General features: G+C 44.0%; 1 protein-coding gene across 1 annotated transcript in view; it reads right to left on the bottom strand.

Moving 5' to 3' along the window:
* Positions 1 to 5,557: 5,557 nt before the first annotated feature.
* Positions 5,558 to 22,830, bottom strand: part of mfge8b (milk fat globule EGF and factor V/VIII domain containing b) — a 56,633-nt gene continuing 39,360 nt past the window's right edge. Inside the window, exons 6-11 of the mRNA XM_056281363.1 lie at positions 22,259 to 22,440; positions 20,758 to 20,913; positions 16,285 to 16,429; positions 13,943 to 14,127; positions 12,377 to 12,532; positions 5,558 to 9,272 (exon numbers count right to left, since the gene is read on the bottom strand). Coding sequence (XP_056137338.1) covers positions 9,129 to 9,272; positions 12,377 to 12,532; positions 13,943 to 14,127; positions 16,285 to 16,429; positions 20,758 to 20,913; positions 22,259 to 22,440 — 968 coding nt within the window. The 3' untranslated portion in view covers positions 5,558 to 9,128. The remainder of the gene's footprint in view (positions 9,273 to 12,376; positions 12,533 to 13,942; positions 14,128 to 16,284; positions 16,430 to 20,757; positions 20,914 to 22,258; positions 22,441 to 22,830) is intronic.

Below are 22,830 nucleotides of genomic sequence, written 5' to 3'. Positions count from 1 at the left end.
TCAGACCGCCCTCGGTGGTGCCTCTTCGGGCGTAACTCCGGGCAGGGCCGTGTCTCTTGGGCCCACCGGACGCAACAGACCAGGCTCCCTCAGCCATCAAGCAAAGACACAAATTTAGACGTCGACAAAGACACTGCATGGACGGTACTGGGTGAGGCCCCTGCAAACGTGAATTCGCGCCGCCATCTTCCCACACCGGAAGTGGAATGTTATCACTTATTACTGTATTGTCGTTACTGCGAGGGCTGGAAATTACAAAGTAAAATACGAGAAAAAAAGGACGAAAAGGTTTTAGAATTACCACAGCCATTTCTAATACCCAGCTACAACTGCTAATACTACATTGACAGATTGTACTACAACCATAATACTACAACCACTACCAAGAAATGATGATTAGTAGATAGGTGTGGGGGGGGCTGCTAATCACACCTGCACACACATTTCCTAGCAAAAGTGACTTTATGTTCTCATAAAACAGAACAGAACCTCCTTTATTCAAATCTGTTTTCACATCCTCTCACCTTCTCTAAATAACCCCCCTTCCCTTCTTCCTCTCTCCGCCCACTTCCTGCTCCTGAACTCTCCACCCCTCTCAACACCCCCCCCCATCCACAGCATGAGTGGCAACGCCGCCTCAGTGCCAACGCCGATTTACCTTACCTTTTCAAAATGTCCACCCTAAAGGGGTAGTTCACTTTTTTCTCTTTTCTTTTTCCCGCTTTTTTTATTTATTGATATTTTTTGTGTGGCTATTTTTTGGGGTCTGGGGGACATGACTACGTTGCCCCAGACCATTTTTCCATGCATAGAATCTGAACGTTGTAATGAACATGCACTCTGCGTGAGCAGCCAGCGCTGACGTGGAAGTGGAGGGTGCAGCGATCCACTCCTCTAAAGATGCAACAAAATGCGCTTCTGATAACGCCAAAGCAATGTGCATAGCTGATATACGTATTCTTGGCTTGTACGATTGATCAGAATAACTGTCTATCCTTTATTTGAGATTAAAACGGAAAATATGAGCAGTGGAGTAGAGGTACTCATTTCCTGCCCCCCCCCCTGCGTTTCACACGAACCTCTGCGAGAGGCGGGAAAGAATTACTAAAAAGGCAGAATACGAGCGAATAATCTGATAATATCAGATTGTACAACCCAAGAATACATAAAAAATAGTTATGCATATTGTTTTGGAGTCACTAGAAGTCCATTTGTTTCTCCCCCCCCCCCCCCTTTTTTTCTCCCCGATTGGCATCCCGGTCGCTGCTCCACCCCCTCTGCCGGTACCTGTGGAGTCGCCAGCCGCTTCTTTTCACCTGACAGTGAGGAGTTTCGCCAGGGGGCGCGTGGGAAGATCACGCTATTCCCCCCAGTTCCCCCTCCCCCCTGAACAGGCGCCCCCGACCGACCAGAGGGGGCGCTGGTGCAGCGACCAGGACATATACCTGCATCCGGCTTCCCACCCCCAGACTCGGCCAATTGAGTCTGTAGGGGCGCCCGACCAAGCTGGCGGTAACACGGGGATTCGAACCCGGACGCCCCTGAATCTTGTTTCTTTTTTAAAGGACTGGATCGCTGCCGTGTTTACTTCCATGTTAGTACTGGTTGCTCGCACCAAGTGCATGTTCATAGCTATGTTCAAATTTTATGCACAGGACCAGGACAATGTAGTTATGTCCCCCTAGACCCAAGAAAATAGCTAAAAAAAAATACCTAAAAGCGAACTACCCCTTTAAGAAATCACTAGTCCCTTGACAAGTTAAACTAGCATAAACACAGCTGCAGCTAATATCATTAATGATGGCTCCGTTTCATTTGGGTGTACCAGCACACCTATCAGCATTGACAGGCAGAGTCAGCACTAACAAATCTGTCACTGCTGGTTTTTCGGCACTGCTACATCCAAACAGATCCTTCATTAGCTGCAGCTTTGCTTATCCTGCTATGCCAACATCACAAGTACCAAGACCAGCCTGCCATGCTTTAACCGTTACGTGGTTTTTAACCTACAGATGTCAGCAAACTCACTAAAATGGTCTAGAGCAGCAGTACTCAGGCTTGGCCAACTCAGACGCCACACTGACAATTTTATTTATCTTGGGTTTTTTTTTTTAAAGAGCCATATTACAAAAATGTGCCTCCTTCCCAAACCTCTGTAGGGTTATGGGTTGCTCTTATTGGTAAAGTATTGTAACGTGCATGGATAAGAAGACACGCTGGCCGTTGGCTCGCGGGTCTGACCCTTTAGTCGAGCGGTTAGCGATGTCTCCTGCGGTGCGGGCGATACGGGTTCGCATCCCGGCCGCGGCAGTTCCTGTGGTTGCGTTGTCCCCCGAATTCGCTACAGTATCATTCACTGCTGGAAACCGAATCGTACTTTGATGTTGGGCACCAACTATCACACAGAGAGAAGCCTCGTGCACGCAGAGCTGTCAGAAACTAGAGTTACAGATCATTCATTGAAATCAAAACTCAGCGCAGAACACTGTAAAACAGCAAGAACTGTTGTTATTTTCTCCGTCGCGCTGGACTCTATATGTAAGGATTTAGCGCATTCAATGGAGTTCTGCAAATGACCGGTGGAGGGCAGCAGTACGCCTTTGCTGCGTCTGGTCTGCAGCAAATTCCTCTGAAGAAGAACGTTACGCGCGCTGGCTAGTATCTCGGACATCTTTGGGTTAAAAGCATCAGAAAACGCAACATTGGAGACTTAGAAGAGCTGTAATATAGCCATCAAATAGCCACATTTGGCTCGGAGTACCGCTGGGCTAGGGTATAGTTGCACTTTAAATCTTAGCAGTTCAAACATGTTTGACGATGGAGCGGCCGCATGCTGTGTTTAACATCTATTAAAGGTTTTGTTTGTTCTTTTGGCAGGAGTATTCGCCGCCAAAGCCTCTCCCATTGACCCGTGAAACCGTTTGAGAGGTTCCAAAAGCGCCAATGAATTGCTGATAAGTCAAAAACTAAACACACCAGGCCTCCCAAACTTGTGGTCGTAATTGCTGCTTTCACGTCGGCTAATGGTTGTAAATGAAATGACTTAAGAGGCGAGAAGCTGTTTCATGTACAATGTAAACCTTTTAAACGTCCTCAACAAGGGCATGGCTATAAAAATGAAAAAAGGGCTCACTAAGCTAAGCCTTTCCATTTCCAACCCCCCCTCTTCCCCCGCTTATCCAGGGCGATAACCATTTACCCTCCCTGTGTGTGTGTGTGTGTGTGTGTGTGTGTGTGTGTGTGTGTGTCAGCCATTATCTTGCAGCTTGTTTGAAGAGACCAAGGCAGCGCTCTTCCCAAGGCCCCAGATGAAAGGCTTTGGCCTGAGGCCCCAAATACCAGCGGCCCTTGTGAACTGCTGGGTGGCTGTGGTGGTGGTGGAGGGTGTAATTTCTGCAGCCGCCAACATTCAGGTCCAGGGGGTTAGTTTGGATTGGACCCCGGATCCCAGAAAGAGGATCTGAAAGGAGGAGAGATGAGGGTGAATATGTATTATGTTGTGTGTGCCAATTTGATTGAAGAACCAATGATAGTGCCAGAATAAGGAATCGCGGTGTCATTAGCAAAGTCCGCTCATAAAAGGGAATGTTGGTCACAAAAGGTGTGTGCATAAATGTGGGGGTGTGTAAGTATGTGATTGTGTGTGCCCTGTGTTAATTTGACTCAACCCATTAGAGAGGATGGCTTCACTGAATGGCCCCATGTCAGACTGAAATGCAAGGATTTGGCTGACAGCCTAGTTCTCTTTCAAGGGGATTAAAAGAAAGGTAAAAAAAGAAGAGCCATTACAGCACATAAACAGGATAGTTTCACGCTCTTCATGTTATGTTGAAGACAAAAGTTTAAAAGTGACTTTTACAGATACAGAGGACGGAGATAAAGGGTGAAATTCTAGACATGAGTGTGACGGCGTGCCAAATTTGCCAAACCAACATCTGTTGGAAAAGGGTTGGGTTGGAAAAGGGTGTTCTCCGTCTCCTGGATGAGTTTACTGTTGGAGGTGTTGCCTCTGTTGGACATACCTTGTTTTCCTCCGTTGCATCCTTCCTGAACAGAACGTCTCTAGCTTTGCTTCCTGGATCCTTTGGCCCAATGCCTCTCTGGCTCCGCTGCCATGCACGTAAACCAGAGAAACGACTGGCACAAGAGTTACAGAGGTGCACAAAGTGACATCGAACATCAGTTAAACCTGCACAAGTCCACTAATTGAATACCATTATCCACATTTGAAATATAACTTGTGTTTAGTAGTGTGTAGTACAGTGTGCATGAAGAAGTTTCATTGACATTTCCAAAGTCTTACAAATATGTTTGATATTCTAATCCTGGAAAGTTGTTTTCCATATTGTGTTATACTATCAGGTTTTTTTCTAGACATCACAGCTCTTGACCTGTAATGGTGGAGCGCTGCAGTAAAAAGAAGCGTTCGTTACATACAAGGACTACATAGATGGAAGGGTTTTATTTTCAACATGCAATATTTTCCATTTTTAAAAAAAGTTAATTGTCCTGTTTTTTTAAACAGATATCATAAAAAAAAAACAACAACATTAAATTCTTTCTATTTCAACTTAATGCCAGGAGCTATTTTGACCGGGTTATGAGGATATTTTTCGTGGTAAGAGATCGCATTCTTAATTACTCTTCAATCACAGACAAATCTGACAACAAAAAGGGAAATTTCGGGAGGTACAACCAAATCTGGCAACCCAACACCGGGGAACTTTGTGTGGTGGAGTCGTACATCTTCATGGGACCCTGGTTCCCTATGAAACCCCCTCTTTACTCTTTAAGGAAGTAACAGGAAGCAGACATCACATAATGGAAATTAGAGTGGAACGCAGTAGAAAACCGTCATTACCAAACGTATTCTTTTGACATTTCATCTGCTTTGCAGCTCCGTTACCGCCAAAACACCTGGTTTGTCAGGGGAGCAGTGTAGTAATTGGCCCTTATGAGAATTACATCTTCTAACATAATCACCTATAGGATTTACTAAATAAGAAAACAAACCGTTTAGTCATCAATCGTATTTAACAAATGGGATTTTATAGGAGACACAAAAGAACAGCCATTTATTTGCCCCATATTACTTTGAGACAAAAACCTGCTGAAAAAACATAAAATTGTATGAGGACGACACACTACTCAATATTTCCTCTGTATTATTCATAGAATTTATCTACATAGTATGGTTGTCGGTGTGGTTTCATCCTTTCAGAAGGATTTCAACGCCAATCTGACCTTGGCAGAGACCAGAGAATGAGATGCGGGTTTGTCCCTGTGCCCTCCACGGGTAATGACGCCCCTATAGAAGAGACATGATGACAGGAGGTGAGCTGGGCCCCCAGGGTGTATAAATGCTAAACAGGCAAAACTACCCACAATGCCCTTCTCATTTGATCCCCTTCCTTTTTAAATGGAAAATGACTGTAATGAATTCAGTGTTATTTATTATTATGATCATTTGAAATCAGAAGTATTGCCTCCCAGAATACACACACAGGTGAAGGCTGCGGCCATGCTTCTGAAGGACGGGCCACACAGCACAGTCCGTATTTAAACTCTTTATTTTATTCTTCATCTTAAAAGATACAAAGGCCAAATATAAGGGAATTCTCTTAACTTATACATGAAGAAGAAAAAATACATCAGATCCAGTCAAAATACTGCTAGGTCTCGAGTCAGTATGGCAAAAATATGAACTTTGATAATACCATAAAAACACATTAAGTCTTATTTTTGATCAATCAGAGAAAACCTGAACAAGCTGGAAAAAACACAGACAATAATAATATGAATGCTGATGAATGACAAAAATAAAAAATCTAAATATAGCTGGTGAATCCAAATCAATTCAACTCAAGATGAGAAATCTTCGTCTTGGTGATGCAGATGAATGAAACACAGTTAAATACTTCTGGAACCGTCTGCAACGATGATAAATATTGGTACAGTGTTTTGACACTAGCGTGCACCAGTCACCTCACGGTGGCACCGGAGTCCCCCGTACATCGGTAAGGTCGTTGCCCGTGTTTTGCAGCAATCTCCATCAAATTAAAAATTTTCAGTCTTACCAAACTAGTAAAGTAGAATATTGCACAAGCCCATAATTCATAATTCATGGGGTGGAAAGGTTTTTGGTGTATTGTGAGACTGGAGAGATTATAGAATCAGATTATACGGCAGGTTGCGTCGCATGGCCATCTCGACCGTAAAAATCGGCTTTAATTTGGTTTCTCTCTCCCAGCCTTATCAGTGGGGACACAGCTTTGAATTGACTGAATAATTTTGGACCCTCCTGTACAAGGCTGATGGCCTGGAGATGTGTCTGCTGCAAACATTTACATTAACTCATTTGAAAAAAAAAATCAAGTACAAAAAAGAAAAAAAGGCATATATATCTAATATACTGTATCTACATATGATCATCACAGACTGCCAAAGACCGGGTCCCCAGTCCGACTGAGCTGTGTGAGAACTTGCAGCTTTGATCAGCTTTCCAACACAGCCGGACCAAAACTGCATTTATTTTCACTTATAGTTACATACTCAATTTGCTTCATTTAATACAAACTGCCTTCTTTTTTGAGGGGTTTTGGCAACGTCTACATTGTCAGAACACAAACATTTGAAAAGTGCCTTTTAAAAAGGGTGAGACTGGGTGATGAAATTGGAAAGCACAGTCAGGTGAGTAAGAAGTGAAGTGTATGTGAACTGTTGGCCTTTCAGTAGCATATACAGTGTAAAGCAGATCCAATTAGACCCAAGTCACTGACAGCCGTCAGTATTCTTTAACCCGCAGCCTCCTCCGCTCCCCCGATTCTCAGATTACGAGGAAATTCCATCAATGAGACGTACAGATAACCTTAAAAGTTTGCGCGACACCGTCACCAAACCAGAGGACTTGGGCTCATATCGGTAAGGGGCAATGCTGCAGTGATGACGTCATTCATCTCAAAGCTATTCCAAGGGCGTCATCTCCAAAATGAGTCAAACTGCTCATAACTTGGGGTTTTTTTTAACCTACATTCTTTTATCATGAATCTTCCCAAACACACACGTCTCTTGAGTTTGTACCGTTGATACCGCATGTTGAAGACATGACCCATCAACAGCCATGTATTTATTCCAAAACCAGTCAAATAACACCACGATGTGTTCTTTAAAATAATAACCCATCTCAGGGATAACAAACCTATCTGTAGCAGCCAATGACAAATTTTGGTGATGATGTGAAAATTTGCCTTTAATTAGATATAACTAAACTAAATACAGCATCAGTCAACACATTTCAGTCACCCATAAACAGCTGAAAAAGGAAACAGCGTTGGGCATTTTAGCTGCTAGTGTACCAATGTGTGGACAATGTGACTTATCTAGGCCGGATAATGGCAGAATATATGCTATAATTGACATGCAGTTACATCGAGTGGTTAATCCTTTTTTTAACTGAATAATGTGACAATACATACTTAAATTTCAAGGTGGGTTTTATAGTTTGTGTCCTGAACACCACCACATAAGCTTTTTTTGTCTTTGCTAACAAAACAAAAAAAAGGGTCTTAATGGGTAGCATTGGTGTGGCATCATCTGCAACACATTCTTTGTATCTGGGGGTGAAATATACACAAAGGTCTATACTAGCCTTAGATTCATATCAGTTTGGCCCCGTAATAACTGCGATACCTCTTTTCCTGATTACATGTAGGAATATAGTGTACTAATCGTGTGTGTGTGTGTTGAGTTTTTTAGCGTTCCCCGTCCAAACAGGATTTCTTTGTAGCCACTCAAGATACAGACATGCAGCACAGACCAGAATGCCGAGGGAGGAAAGAATACAGAAATGAAATTATTACTTTAATCCACTTTAGGAAAGGGGTGAGCAACAGGGATACTATGGTCAAATTAGCCATAATACCAAGAAAATCTAGGTTTTAGTCCTCTGATTTGGGAACGTTTGAGTCATGAAAATAGCAGCATTTCAAAACTGACCCAACAGCAGTCACCACAAATGCAGCAAAAAAACAAAAGAAATCTTGTTATTGGCTGCTACAAGTAGCTACCTTTTTTTTGCAAATAGAAATCTTACTTGGTACAATGGTCAAACTGTTCATCAAACTCTGAAAAAAACCTTAACTTAGGCTCTTTTTTTTTTTTTAACTACTGTAGGAAAACACTTGAAATACTGTACCACACACAAAACTATTATTTAGGGGGATACCTCTACATTGTTCAGTTATTTTTCCTCAAGATACACTTTTTACAGAAAGAAAGGAAGGTTCTGGATTCAGCAATTCGTACTGAAAGCAAAAGATTTGGCGCCCACTGGTACTGTACGCAAGTTTAATGAAGAGGTTCAAGAATAATTACACGCCATTTTCTGCTCATTTAGAGTGCTAATGTACGTGTTTCTTTGAGGAAAAATAACTAACCAAAATCATTTTGTCCAAAGATCCCTTTTTGATAAAACGCCCATGTGTGACGTTGGGGAACACAAAGGATTCAGTTGTAGGAGCTTATGTACATCACCAGCCTCGGGTCATGGAAGTTCAGTGTCTCGGGTACAACTGATACAGGGCCAGAGTCCAGACAGCACCAACTGACATGGGAGTAGTAGCCGTTACCCCTCATCTCCGACCTGGGATCAGAGTTACACCACCGTTGGATCAAAAATATCAGCTGGAGCAAGATCTTACCCTGTCCCTGTACAGCGACAACTACAAAAAGTAACCATACCTTCTGTCTTCCCTCCTGAAAGTGATCATTGACCCTGTGTAGCTGGTTTGGTGCAACAACCACACCACTTCATCACTCGTAATAAATCAAACAGATGTGTGATCTATTGGAAAAAGAAAGTAGGGGGGATGTGAGGAAAAAAATTAACTCAACCAGTTCCTGATAACAGTGGTTAAGGGTAACCTCTCCCACCTCTAACCAGCCGGGGTTAGGGTAGTGGCGCAGTACTCTGATGTTTGCTGCCCCCTAGGGCCACGAACAAGGCAGTGCAGGCATGGCTCAGGAGGAGAAGGAGAGCAAAGAGAGAGGGGAGGAGACAACGGGTTTTTTTTGGGGGGGTAGAGGTAGAGGTGGGTCGAATTGGGTGGGTGGGGGTACTGAGGGCAGGGCTACTCGTTGCAACCCAGGATCTCCATTCGGAGGGTGATGCGCTCATGCCACGCCCATGGGAGGATGCGGACAAAGCGGGCGAAGAAGGCTGGATTGAAGATGTTCTTTTTGTGAACGTTGTTGTCGCTGTTGCCCTGGAAGATCTGCACAGAGGATGGGAGCCAATCAGTATAGGACAGCTGATGGCACAGATAACATGATATAATCACCACATAAAACCTGAACCTAACCACTGTCATGGCAGTTGGTAACGTTCAAATGTATCTGGTAATTTCTGACTCTTCTGTAACTCGCTTTGGATAAAAGCATCTGCTAAATCTAAAACCTAAATGAAATGTCATTGTTTGTTTAGTCACTGCTCTTTCTTTCATTAACCACTCATGAAAACCCAGATTGGCGGGGCTCCCAGCACACATTCCAAATAGTCTAAGACGTATCGGCGATATCCTTGACTCAAGTCCAGCCCAGTACCTGTGTTACTTTTTTCTCTCTCTCTCTCTCTCTCTCTCTCTCTCTCTCTCTCTCTCTCTCTCTCTCTCTCTCTCTCTCTCTCTCTCTCTCTCTCTCTCTCTCTCTCTCTCTCTCTCTCTCTCTCTCTCTCTCTCTCTCTCTCTCTCTCTCTCTCTCTCTCTCTCTCTCTCTCTCTCTCTCTCTCTCTCTCTCTCTCTCTCTCTCTCAGCCCTTTTTCCTGTGAATTTACACTGTTTTGTATTCATAATATCAGAAAATAGCAAAAATAAAAAATGTCTTGAAACCGGCATGAGTCCGGTAGCAGCTAGGTACTAAGCCCAAATATTAACTGGTGGAACTGGAGTCATTTATCAACTCTTTAAATCCTTCTATGTTAAAGGAAGACAAGCACAATATTCAACATTATCTCTCTCTATATGTTGCAGGGACAACACCCTATTAGCAGCCATAATACTGAGCAGTCTTCTGCTCATCTCTCGGAAACATTGCCAGAATTGTCTCGTCAATGTTGGCCAATACAAGAACGTGAAAATGTACTTCCTGGCTTGCCGATAGGCTACACTGTATAGGAAAATGCCAAAAACAATACTCCATAAAGCTGTATAATGTTGTTTCTCTCATTTTCATATACAGCTGTATATACTGTAGTGCTGAAATTCACATTTTCTTGTATGGCATCTATCTGCAAACCAGGAAGTAAGTCGTGGCTTGTCCATCAGTGACGTCACTGTCAAGACATTTTATGTACAATTTTAGCAGCATTTCAGAGACTACACAGAAGACTGCTCAGTACTGTGGTTGCTAATGGAGTGTTATCCCTGAAGACAAGATGTTGAAAACATTCCTTTGAGATTCTGGTCCATGTTGACATGATTGCATGGCACAATTTCTGCAGATTTGACAGCTGCACATTCATGCTGCGAGTCTCCCTTCTACCACATCCCAAATATAGGTTCTGTTAGATTCAGATCTGGTGACTGGGAAGGCCACTGAAGAACCTTGAACTCACTGTCATGTTCATGAAACCAGTTTGAGATGATGTTTGCTTTGTGACATAGTGCATTATCATGCTGGAATTAACCATTAGAAGATGGGGAAATCGGGACATGAAGGGATGCACATGGTCAGCAACAATACTCAAATAGGATGTGGCACTCAAGCGATGATTGATTGGTATTAACAGGCCCAAAGTGTGCCAAGAAAACATTCCTCACACCATTACACCCCCACCACCAGCCTGGACTATTGACACAACGCAAGTTGAGTCCATTGTTTCATGCTTTGGCACCAAATTCTGACCCAACAATCTGTGTGCCCCAGCAGAAATTGAGATTCATCAGACCAATTTTTCCAGTCTTCAACTGTCAAGTTTTAGTAAGCCTATGCCCACTGCAGCCTCAGCTTTCTGTTTTTGGCTGACAGAAGTAGAACCCAAAGTGGTCTTCTGCTGTTGTAGCCCATCCGCCTCATGGTTCGATGTGTTGTGCATTCTGAGATGTTTTTCTGCTCACCATAATTGTACAGAGTGGTTATCAGAGTTATCGTAGCCTTTCTATCAGCTCAAACCAGTCTGGCCATTCTCTGTTGATCTCTGTCATCAACAAGGCATTTCCGTTCGCAAAACTGCCTCTCACTGGATTTTTTCCCCCACACCTTTCTGAGTAAACTAGAGACTGTTGAGTGTGAAAATCCCAGGAGACCAGCAGTTACAGAAATACTAAAGCCAGCCCGTCTGGAACCAACAGTCATGCCACTGTCGAAATCACTGAAATCACATTTTTTCCCCATTCTGATGGTTGATGTGAACATGAACAGAAGGTCCTGACCCGTATCAGCATGATTTCATGCATTGCACTGCTGCCACACGATTGGCTGATTAGATAATTGCATGAATATGTAAATGTACAGGTGTTCCTAATATAGTGCTCAATTAGTGCATATATAAATGAATGTATGGAACAGCATACACTGAGTGACACAACCAAGTTGCAGGAATCATGCACAGGAACATCTGTGCTGAATACAGTCTGGAAGTGCCCAGTCCAGATGGGAGGCACTGCAAAGTGTGGTTGAGAATGACAGGGCTAAGATCCTGTGGGACTTACAGATCTAGACAGATAAACAAGTACTGGCCAACCAACTGGACATTGTGGCGATGGACAAAGAACGGAAGATTGCGGCAATGGTAGATGTAGCAATCCCAGCTGACCACAACATCAAGAAAAAAGAACATGAGAAGCTGGAGAAGTACCACGGGCTGAAAGAGGAACTAGAGAGAGTGTGGAAAGTGCAGGCAAAAGTGGTCCTAGTGGTGATAGGAGCACTTGGGGATGTGACCCCCAAGTTGGGAGAGTGGCTCCAACAGATTCGAGGAGTAACATCTGAGATCTCTGTCCATGAGAGTGCAGTTCTAGCAACAGCTAAGATAATGAGCAGAACCCTCAAACTCCCAGGCCTCTGGTAGAGGACCCGAGGCAAAATGACTTCTGGATTCAATATGAAGGCAAATCAAGCCTGATGTCACCCTAATGAGTTTCAGGTGTGTACAGAACTACATCAGCTGCAACCTTAATTATCTCTGCTTTTCCTTCATTTGTGCCCATCCTTTGAAGCTCAAAAATATGAAGGACCTCAAAAGTAAAGGGATTATTTGCAACTTAATTGCACAATTTATTAATCAGGGTTTCAAGACACAGAACCCCTCCTGGACAAACTTCAACCAATTACTTTGCGCCAGCATCCAAGAGAACACCGGAAGGTATTCAGCTAAACTTACCTTGTCTGTCTTGTTGTCCTCCTCTTTGACTATGGTCCAGGACTGTCCATCATTACTGTGGGCCACTTTGAAGGCAGTTACAAAGTGGACAGAGCCAAAGTCCTTGGCCCCCTGTGTGATGACTCCCGTGATCCTCTTGGGAGACTCAAGGTCCACCTGAGGACATGAAGGAAAGTTCATGTTATGAACAAGCTGCTTATAAGTGACAGCATGACAAGCCCATGTTGGTGGTACCTCGACATATGTGATTGCGCCAGATCTTCAAATCTAAATCTCAAAATGATAAACACATTTACATTACATATACACTTTCTCACTTAGCAGATGCTTTCATCCAAAACAACTTACAAAGAGAATCAGCAACTGACAGCTATATCTGTGTCAGCCTACAGACATCTTAAAGTATTGAATAACAATCATAGTCATGGGTGCATTTATTTTCAACTGAAATTACTGTAAGAGAGCAATGAGAAGATCATCAGTTGTGACGCAAGTAATAGGGTATTCCAAAGTAATTGGACAATGCCACAAATCTATAATCACATTTATGGCGAGAAACCAACTATTGATTAAAGGTAGACCTGCAAAATGAAGGTATCTTGGCCCTTCTTGAATGAAGCAAGAGTCTGTAGCGCTGTTGGAAGACAAGAGTTAATTCCACCATTTTGGAGAAAAGTAAAGTCTGGACGAAGGGCAAGGCCCTGTTGAAGTGAAGTGGGGGTGGATGAGAAAATGTCAAAGGGTCTCTACTTGCAGAAAACAGTGGGGGGCGGGGGCGGCGTTTCTACTCCCTTGTCGATCCAATCACAGACTACCTCAGAAGGTGGTCTGGCAGACCCCATCACATTCTGGTTGCAACGTGAACAGCATTCATTTGCACCTTGCATTAATATTGTAGCGAATTCGGGGGACAACGCAACCACGGAACTGCCGCGGCCGGGAAGTGAACCCGTATCACCCGCACCGCAGGAGAAATCGCTAACCGCTCGACTAAAGGGTCAGACCCGCCAGCCAGCGGCCAGCATGTCTACTTATCCATGCACTTCACACTACCCCCTCCTTCGGGAAGCGCGTCCCTGCGCTTAAGCATATCAGCTCTTTCACGCCTCAGGGTGCATACGCTTCCAATGGCCTTACGGTCGCCCCATCCCACTTCTGACACCAATGTAGCGAATTCGGGGGACAACGCAACCACAGGAACTGCCGCGGCCAGGAAGCGAACCCGTATCGCCCGCACCACAGGAGACATCGCTAACCGCTCGACTAAAGGGTCAGACCCGCCAGCCAGCGGCCAGCGTGTCTACTTATCCATGCACGTTACAATATGCAATTTCCTTATCTAGATAATTTATCAAGATACATGCTGCGTGATAATACGAGTTGTAAACGAGGTCTTGGTCTTCCTACTCTGAGGATATGGGTTAATGTCCCTTGTGCTTTCAATGTGAGTATTCAAGTCAAACTTCCTTGTGCAAACTTCCTTGGCGAGTGTAAAACTTGACTTGAAAAATGTATACTTGCGGAACTACTGTGAGACAGTATTACTGGCACAGCCCTTCCCCCTACCTGAAGCCATTCAGAGCGATTGTTGGTTGCGGCGGTCCAGGCGTTGGTCTTGCCCTGCTTGTCCAGTCGGGCATAGTGCGGGTGCCAGGTGAAGGCCTCGATGCCCCATGTGCGGAAGGTGCTGGAGGCTGTGATCTGGCGGTCTGACACCAGCCGCGACTTCATGCCCAGTGGCTCTGAACAACCTGCCAAGTTTGAATGGACTGCAGAGGTGAGATCACGCAGAGGGACAGAGGAAAAGAAAGAGAAACAGACAAGAAAGGAGGGGGGGGAGAACGTATGATAGACGAGGGACAAATAGGAAGCAGTCAAGGCCAGCCAGCACACAGACAGCCAGACAGGATGACGTAGTAGACCACAGCGGTGGACGCAAAGGGAGAAATGATGCCATACAGATAATTGTGGGGCCCCAAGGCAGCCATACTTAATGTACAGAGTTTTGCAAGCCCAAGCAGAATCAAGAAATCTTTGTCAAAACCAAATGATGGTGCTGTACAGTGAGCCTCCAAAAACCTGCAGTTTAACCTCTGGGTCACTATTACATCACACCCCAAGAATTAAAGTGTGTGGAGAAAAGATATCAAACAATATGCCCAAATACTCCTGGAGCTCACTGTAAAGCTCATCAGTTTCCAAATGGTTTTAGTGAGCCTGAAGGTTTATGAGCAGCAAGCACTTGCAATTAAACAACCAAGCAGTGAAGTGAGAGCATGCAGATCACATGAACACAAGTTCAAAGGTCAACTCAGAGTAGCAGCCCAGCAAAGTTAAGCGCTCCGAAGTGGCATTCGTCAGCTTATGTATAATTTTTTACAGTCAACTGAATCTATCGCAACTTAGTACCAATATAGTTGAAATTAAGCTGGTAACTACACTTACCTAAGAAAAAGACTAACATCAAAATAAATATAATTATAAAGCCAAATATAGTAGCAGTAACTTAAAAGAATCTGGCAACCTATGTAGGTTCATAATATAAAAACAATACTGTAACTTCTGGATTTTAAGAAATATGGTATAATAACCTTCAGATAGACAACTGGTTCCCAAAATGGATAAATGGCAATTTTAATTAAAACTTTCAGGGAACCCTTTCAGGAAGTCGAGCTTTGCGATGAACCGAGTTTCTTTCAAAATGAAGAAACTCCTGACTAACACAATATGGGAAAGCGGTGATTTCAACACAGAGTGACAGATGACTGTGGTCCAAAAAAACAAAATCAGCTACAAACACAACACGTATTTGCAATCATGCACGAACTGGAACGCATGCCTAAAGGGAAGAGAACTGACAGACAATCTAATGGCTGTTCGACAAGACATGAAGAGAAAAGAACATCAGCCAGTGTAATGAGGCCAGTGAGCTGGCATAGAAACCCACACTGGCCTATGATAAAAGAAATAACAAGATGAAGAAGTATTCGTTACAGTGGAGCAGGCTTGAAAGAACCAAATATTATCTTGGCCTGCTGGACCAAGAGGATGGATACGATTAGCACTTTCTGTACATCCAAAATATAATGTGATTCATTTGCATTATATGTATCCTTGCCAATTTTTCCATAGCTAAACACATCCATGTGGTCTTGATGGAAGAGTTGGAGGGATTATTTTGGAACAGGCTTACTTTGGGGGAGTGAAGGAGCACCTTTCGGCTTCGTGAGATCGACAACTGCAGTTTATTCTACTCTCTCTTCTCCTCTGTATTCTGCTCTAACCTCTTCATTTGTTCTACTGATTTCATTATTTTCTGTGTTTAGTTCACTTATCGCTAAATTCTCTATAGTTTTCTTTCTCATACGACTCTTGTGTTTAGTAGGCAGCCTCTCATTCCTAGTTTGGTACTCGCTTTGAGCTTAGCCTAGCTTAGCAGTTAGCTCTATTGCATTTGCAGTCAAAGCAGCCTCGTTGAAACGATGGTGTGTGGTGACTGCCTCGTAGTTACAGACAGGTTGTCTCTGCTAGAGAGACGTATCCGTGAGTTGGAGCAGCTTCTTTCAGCTAGGATAACGTTAGACGTGACGGGCTCTATCCTATAACGTTGAATATAAGCATAAGCTTACATTCACTTTTGTGGAACAGACTGAAGGGCAACTTGAGAAAACATACTTCAAGTAGAAAATTAGCTGACGGTGGTTGATCTAACCTCCAAGCAACTGTATTAGTTTTTGAAAATTTTAAATCTACAAGTCTGGCTGTGACTGGTTGGTGAAAACTTCACTTCTCAGCTAACAGTGGTGTGAATTATTACTATATCAATTCAGATGCCGCTAACAGTCAACAAACTTGAAACAAACCTTGTGTGTGTGTATGGATGCATGCGTGTGTGCATGTGTTTTTACCGTTGAGCTCACAGCCCACCAGCTCCATGCGCAGGGTGCAGGCCTTCCGACACACCATGGGGATGATGCGGACATACTGGGCGATGATGGGTGGGTCAAACAGGTTGGTCTTGGTGCTGTCGTTGTCCATGTTCCCCACAAACACCTGCAAAGGCAGAGATGATTCGTGAGGTGAGCCATTATCATAACTATTATCATTGTTGTCATTACTGTCAATATTCTTTAGAAGTAATAACAGCAGTAGAAGTGATAGCAGCTGAAGCAGTGGTAATAGTAGTAGTGATGGTACTAGTAGTAGTAATAGTAGTAGTAGTAGCATCTTAGAAAGACTCCACTCTCATGAACTGGAATGTAGACGCCCTGATTCTTAAGTTCACTGACATCAGTTATGTACAATGTACAATACCAGCACACCGATCTTGGCGGGAGCATCATCAGTGTCTTGGCCACTAACTTATTCTATGCTGAATTTAGGTCTTCGACTTTAGTTTTGTGCGCACTGAACATTTCCAATCCAATTCTTACACCATGCAACGTCTTGATAGACGAGAAATGTTTCAGTGAGACCATGAATAAATATTGAGAGCTGCCCTGTATTGCCTGCGCTTGTGACCTCATCCGAGCACACACTCACACAAAGATATGCTGGTGGTGTATCAAATGGTGCACTGACATTAGGATAAGAATACCACTGCCTTTCATGACAAGGCAATGGTAGCTTCCTCTGACTTCTTTGGTCTCTTCTGAAACACACTTTGTTGACTCACCAGCTGCGTTTTCAAGACTTTAATCTGTTGCATTCTGTTCTCACCTTGTGGCCAAGTTTTGGGTCTCTTGATTTGTAAGGTTTTTATGGCCCTGCTAGACACACCAATTTGATCAAGTAACAATAAGTCAACAACTCTGTGATTTCAAAAAAGTGTGGCAGCCGAAAATCTTGGTGTTACGTTTGATCCCAGCCTTTCCTTTGATAAGCACATTAAAGAAATCACCAAGACTTCCTCTTTTCACTTACGTAACAGCTCAAATTCGGTCTTTCCTGTCCATGGCTGACGCAGAGACTCCAATACATGCATTTGTTTCATCCAGACTTGATTACTGTAATGTTCTGTTTTCAGGTCTGCCACATGCTAGTACTAAAAGTCTTCAGATGGTTCAGAATGCTGCAGCTAGAATCCTAACTAAAACTAGGAAATGTGACTATATTACACCAACTCTTGCCTTCCTTCATCGGCTTCCTATCCATGTTGGATAAGACTTCAAGTTGCTTCTGCTGACTTATAAAATCCTAAATGGCCTTGCCCCATCTTACCCGTCTGATCTCCTTAAACTGTACATTCCATCTCGAGCTTTTCACTCTCAAAGTACAGCGCTCCTGTGTGCACCCAAAGTTAAAAAGAAGTCAGCTGGGTCTGCGGTGGTGTAGCGGTCTAAGCATCGGCTTTGTGTCGATGCAGTTGCCCACTGGGGACCGGGGTTCACGCCTCAGTCTCGTCAGATCTGACTATGGCCGGGCTCGATGAAGCAGCAATTATTGGCAACACTGTCTTCGGGAGGGGGGGCGGAGTCGGCTTGTGTTCGTCACATGAACGCATCTCCGCGTGTGTCGGAAAAAGCAGTGGGCCGGCATGGATTCGCCTTGTCACAAAAGTGGCGAGGCGTCTCCTTCGAGACTGCCGGCCGGAGAGATGCAGTTGACGAACGCATGCAGTACCAGGGTGGGAGTTTCAACTAAAATAGGGATCAATTGGCCACTAAATTGGGAGAGAAAAAGGAAAAATCAGAAATACATTTAAAAAAAAAAAAGAAAAGAAGTCAGCTGGTGGCAGGACCTTTTCCTATTGGGCTCCATGGTTGTGGAATAACCTGCCTGTTGCCGTTAGACAATCAGAGTCTGTTGAGTCCTTTAAATCCAAACTTAAAACTCATCTTTTTGCCTTAGCCTACAATTAGCTGCCTTTAGGTTGAGGGTCGGTTTCTGTCTCGATGAATTTACCAAGCACTGTTCTGCTGATGAGATTATAGCGTACAGATTATTGATTATTGCAAACTGTTCTCTTCTCTCACATGTCTTTTCTCTTTCTGAATGATGTCTTCTCCTTTCTTTTCTTCTGTGTATGTGAATGGTGTGATGTGAGTCTCCCTTGTATGCCTGTACAGTCTGTCCTCCTCCCAGGTCTCCATGGTGACTGGTTGCTGCTTTTACACTGTTTGGCCTGCCCCTCATCACATTTTAAAAACATAATCCATATAATTTTGCTATTCTATTTCAATGTTGTATCCTTCTCTCACTAGGATGCGTGACTAATGTCTTTTTTTGTCTCTTCTCCCGTGTGTGTGAATGGTGTGAGGTGAGTCTCCCTGTGTGCATGTGTAGTCTGTCCTCCTGTCAGGTCTCCATGGTGATGGTGGTCATGTGGCTCAGGTCCTAGGCTGTTCTGGTGGCATCTGGACACTGCTTGGCATCCTCCTCGTCATATTCTTCATATATCTTATAATTCCATTATAATTCTGTTATCAGCGTCCAGGTAGCGTGGCGGTCTACCAGCACAGAGAGCGCCGGATTGAATCCCCTCGTTACCTCCGGCTTGGTCGGGCGTCCCTACATACACAATTGGCCATGTCTGCAGGTGGGAAGCCAGATGTGGGTATGTGTTCTGGTTGCTGGACTAGCGCCTCCTCTGGTCGGTCGGGGCACCTGTTCAGGGGGGAGGGGGAACTGGGGGAGAATAGCATGATCCTCTCACGTGCTACGTCACCCTGGCAAAACACCTCGCTGTCAGGTGAAAATAAGCGGCTGGTGACTCCACATGTATCAGAGGAGACGTGGTAGTCTGCAGCCCGCTCCAGATTGGCAGAGGGGGTGGAGCAGTGCCCGGGACGGCTCGGAAGAGTGGGGTAATTGGGCAGAAAAAGGGGGGAAAAAATAAAAATAAAAAAATGATAATAATTCTGTTATCCTCTTTCAATGTTGTATTCTGTAAATTGTGTACACACAACATGCATTGCTCGTCTATCCATCTCGGGGCAGAGATCCCGCCTCTGTTGCTCTCTCTCGGGTTTCTTCCTATTTCTCCCTCACTGTTAAGGGTTCTTTTTAAGGAGTTGTTCCTTATCTGATGTGAGGGTCTAAGGACAGGATGTTGTGTTGGTGTAAAGCCCACTGAGACAAACCTGTAATTTGTGATAATAGGCTATACAAATAAAATTGACTTGACTTGTAAACTTTATTCTTTTGCTACTGCAACGAATTCCCAGAAACACAAGATATGTGAAAGTGCCAGGCCATGTAATGACGATTACAATATTGGAAACCACCAGGTGGCAGTGCATTACATGTGATTAATGTATCTAATTTAGAAGCAGAAAGAAAGCCACTTTATTTGACATTGTATTCTCACAATGAATTTGTTCTCTGCATTTAACCCATCCTATTGTATGCTAGGAGCAGTGGGCAGCTGCAACACCCGGGAACCAACTCCCAATTCTTCTTTCCATTGCCTTGCTCAGGGGCAAAGGCAGGAGTATTAACCCTAACATGCATGTCTTTTTGATGGTGGGAGGAAACCCATGCAGACACAAGGAGAACATGCAAACTCCACACAGAAAGGACCTGGGACAGCCTGGGGTTCGAACCCAGGAGCTTCTTGCTATGAGGCAACAGTGCTAACCACTGGGCCACCGTGCCGCCACATAATTACATATAGCTGGTATATTTTAGAATGTTTTCATTTTTACGTTTATTGGTGGGCCAGATAAAGAGGGCTGCCAGGCACCCCTAATCTAAGATGAACTTGGGTGTTTTTTGTGAACGCTTATGGACAAAAGTACATAACAATATCTGCTTTTACCATCTGACAAGAAAACATGAACATTGGAATGACATTTCTCTTCATGTCAATGTAGTAATGACAGACAAATTCTGAGTCCAAGTATGAGAGTATGCTTGCTGCTCCCTCTGGTGGTTCATCTCTGACTGTGTGCTCTATGTCTTCTGCTTGTGGTCAGTTGTGGAATTTGTTGCACCCATCCTGCCCTCATCATGGCTAACATACACTGTGTCGCCAGTTCCTCTTTCCCTTCGTCATGTACTTTTGTTTTTTCAATAGTTCAAAGCAGACTGACTAGGGTACCCAGGGGGAGTGCAAACACAGACCGGCTCCCATTGGCTTCGTTCTGCTTGCATAGCGCTGTGTTTGGCTAAGCTTGTGAGTTTTGTGCCGAGCTGGGTAGTGTGTTGTATTTGGCTAAGTTGCATAGTTTTGTGGTGAAATATATTCCGTTTTGTTATGCTGATTTATGTTGTGTTGTATTATGCTAAATTGTGCAAAGTCATGTTGGCAAAGCAGGCTGACTGATTCGGCCAGTAAATGACCCAACCTTTGTTATGATCTTTGTTTGGCTAAATTGTGTAGTCTTGTGCTGGGCTGCATTGTGCTATATGTTGTGTTGTGCACTGTGCTGTGCTCTCACTTGTTCCTTCCTCTGTCCGTCTGCTCTGTACATGGTGTAGGTTCTGCCATCCAAGCTGGAAGCCACCTTGTAGGCCTTGATGTACTCGGCACTTCCCATGCGGCTGGCACCTTGTGTGACGATGCCCGTGAAACGCATCTTCCTCTGCATGTTTAGCTGGAATTATGGTGAGAGAGTCCCACATTATAAACACAAAGATTCAAATACCTAAAATGAATCACTTCCTCAGACAAAACTTTGATCTCCCTTGTAGAATTTTTATTTCAACATGAGGGGAAAAAGGAAATTTGTTCATTGCAAACACGACAACAGTTTTCAACGTATCGTAGCAGCAAGCAGACTAAATACACAGCCATATGTCCCTACAATAATGACCATGCACTAAACATATCCCTGTCTTGATGCACGCACAATAACCTCGCTGTAGAAATCCCAGAAAAGTTGAATCAGTTCATCTGGACATAAGGTTTAATGGGAAAAAAGATTCATCACTCATCCAAGTGACTTGGTCAGTCTCAGCTCACTGCAGGTATCCCCAACCTTATAAACAGCACAGTTGCTTAACGACTGAAACTGGTGATCGAACACCGGTTTCATATGAAAATTGCCATGACTATTTATTAGAGTTACAATGGCCACGTGTACTATTCACAGAGGATCGACATATCCCTGGTTATCAGTTTAACTCAAGACACCAAATCTATAGGTCAGATGTTTCACCAAAGCTCATCTAAATAGTCTGTAACATCTATAGTCAACAACCTCCCTTTAAATTAAACTTTTTCTTCAAAGAACCACACTTTGTTGCAAACAACAATAGCAGGAAGTGCATTTCGAGCCTTGTCACATCAGCAGAATAAACATTTAGGCCCAGAACCTGACAAACACTGAATCACTGAAGGCTTCACATGCTTCCTCTTACAACTAAATGTCTCAATTGTACTTATCACTTGCTCTCTGCCTCTCCATCTATCCATTCATCTCTTCTTAATGTTAATCTACTTCTACTACTACTTTTGGCTGCTCCCGTTAGGGGTCGCCACAGCGGATCATCTGTTTCCATTTCTTTCTGTCCTCTGCATCTTCCTCTGTCACACCAGCCACCTGCATGTCCTCTCTCACCACATCCATAAACCTCCTCTTTGGCCTTCCTCTTTTCCTCTTCCCTGGCAGCTCCATATTCAGCATCCTTCTCCCAATATACCCAGCATCTCTCCTCCACACATGTCCAAACCATCTCAATCTTGCCTCTCTTGCTTTGTCTCCAAACCATCCAACCTGAGCTGTACCTCTAATATACTTGTTCCTAATCCTGTTCTTCTTCATCACTCCTAATGAAAATCTTAGCATCTTCAACTCTGCCACCTCCAGCTCCGCCTCCTGTCTTTTTGTCATTCACTTATTCGTTTTAATCTATTTATCTTTATTTATCTATGTAGAAACATGTTTATTAATCAAGCCAGCTTTGCAGATGTAGCTTTGCATTACGTCTATCTCTCACCTCAATCCACGGGTTCCTGTCGTGCGCAGCAGCGGTCCAGGCATTGACCAGGCCCTTGTTGTTGAGGCGGGCCAGCTCAGGGCCCCAGCGCTGCAGTCTCAGCAGCCCGTAGTGGACCGACGAGGCCGAGATTTGGGACTCGGCAATTCCCCCTCCCTCCATGCCCAGCAAGGAAATGCAGCCTAGAAGGGCAGTATGAGCACCGCTTTAGGCCATAGGGTACAGGTAACAGGCACGACATTTGTTTAGTGATGAACGATGCTACACAGAACATCTTACCCAGTGCAAGACAAACGATATACATCATTCAGTCATTGTCTTTACCCATTTAGACCAGTTCAGGATCTGCTGGAGCCTATCCCAGCAGGCACTGAACGCAAGGCAGGGTGAAACTCAGGACAGAAACACACAATCACTCACACCAATCAAACCTAAGTGCAATTTAGAATCTTCAATTCACTTAATATGAGCAAGAGAGACAGGAAGCAAGAGAGAGAGAGAGAAAGCAAGCGAGAGAGATACTGATAGGTATGAGATAAAGATAGAATCATGAGGACAGAGAGGGAGAGGAC

Source organism: Lampris incognitus, chromosome 6 (genome assembly GCF_029633865.1).
Source record: "Lampris incognitus isolate fLamInc1 chromosome 6, fLamInc1.hap2, whole genome shotgun sequence".
Lineage (NCBI taxonomy): Eukaryota > Metazoa > Chordata > Actinopteri > Lampriformes > Lampridae > Lampris > Lampris incognitus.
This window is presented reverse-complemented; position numbering and strand designations above follow the sequence as displayed.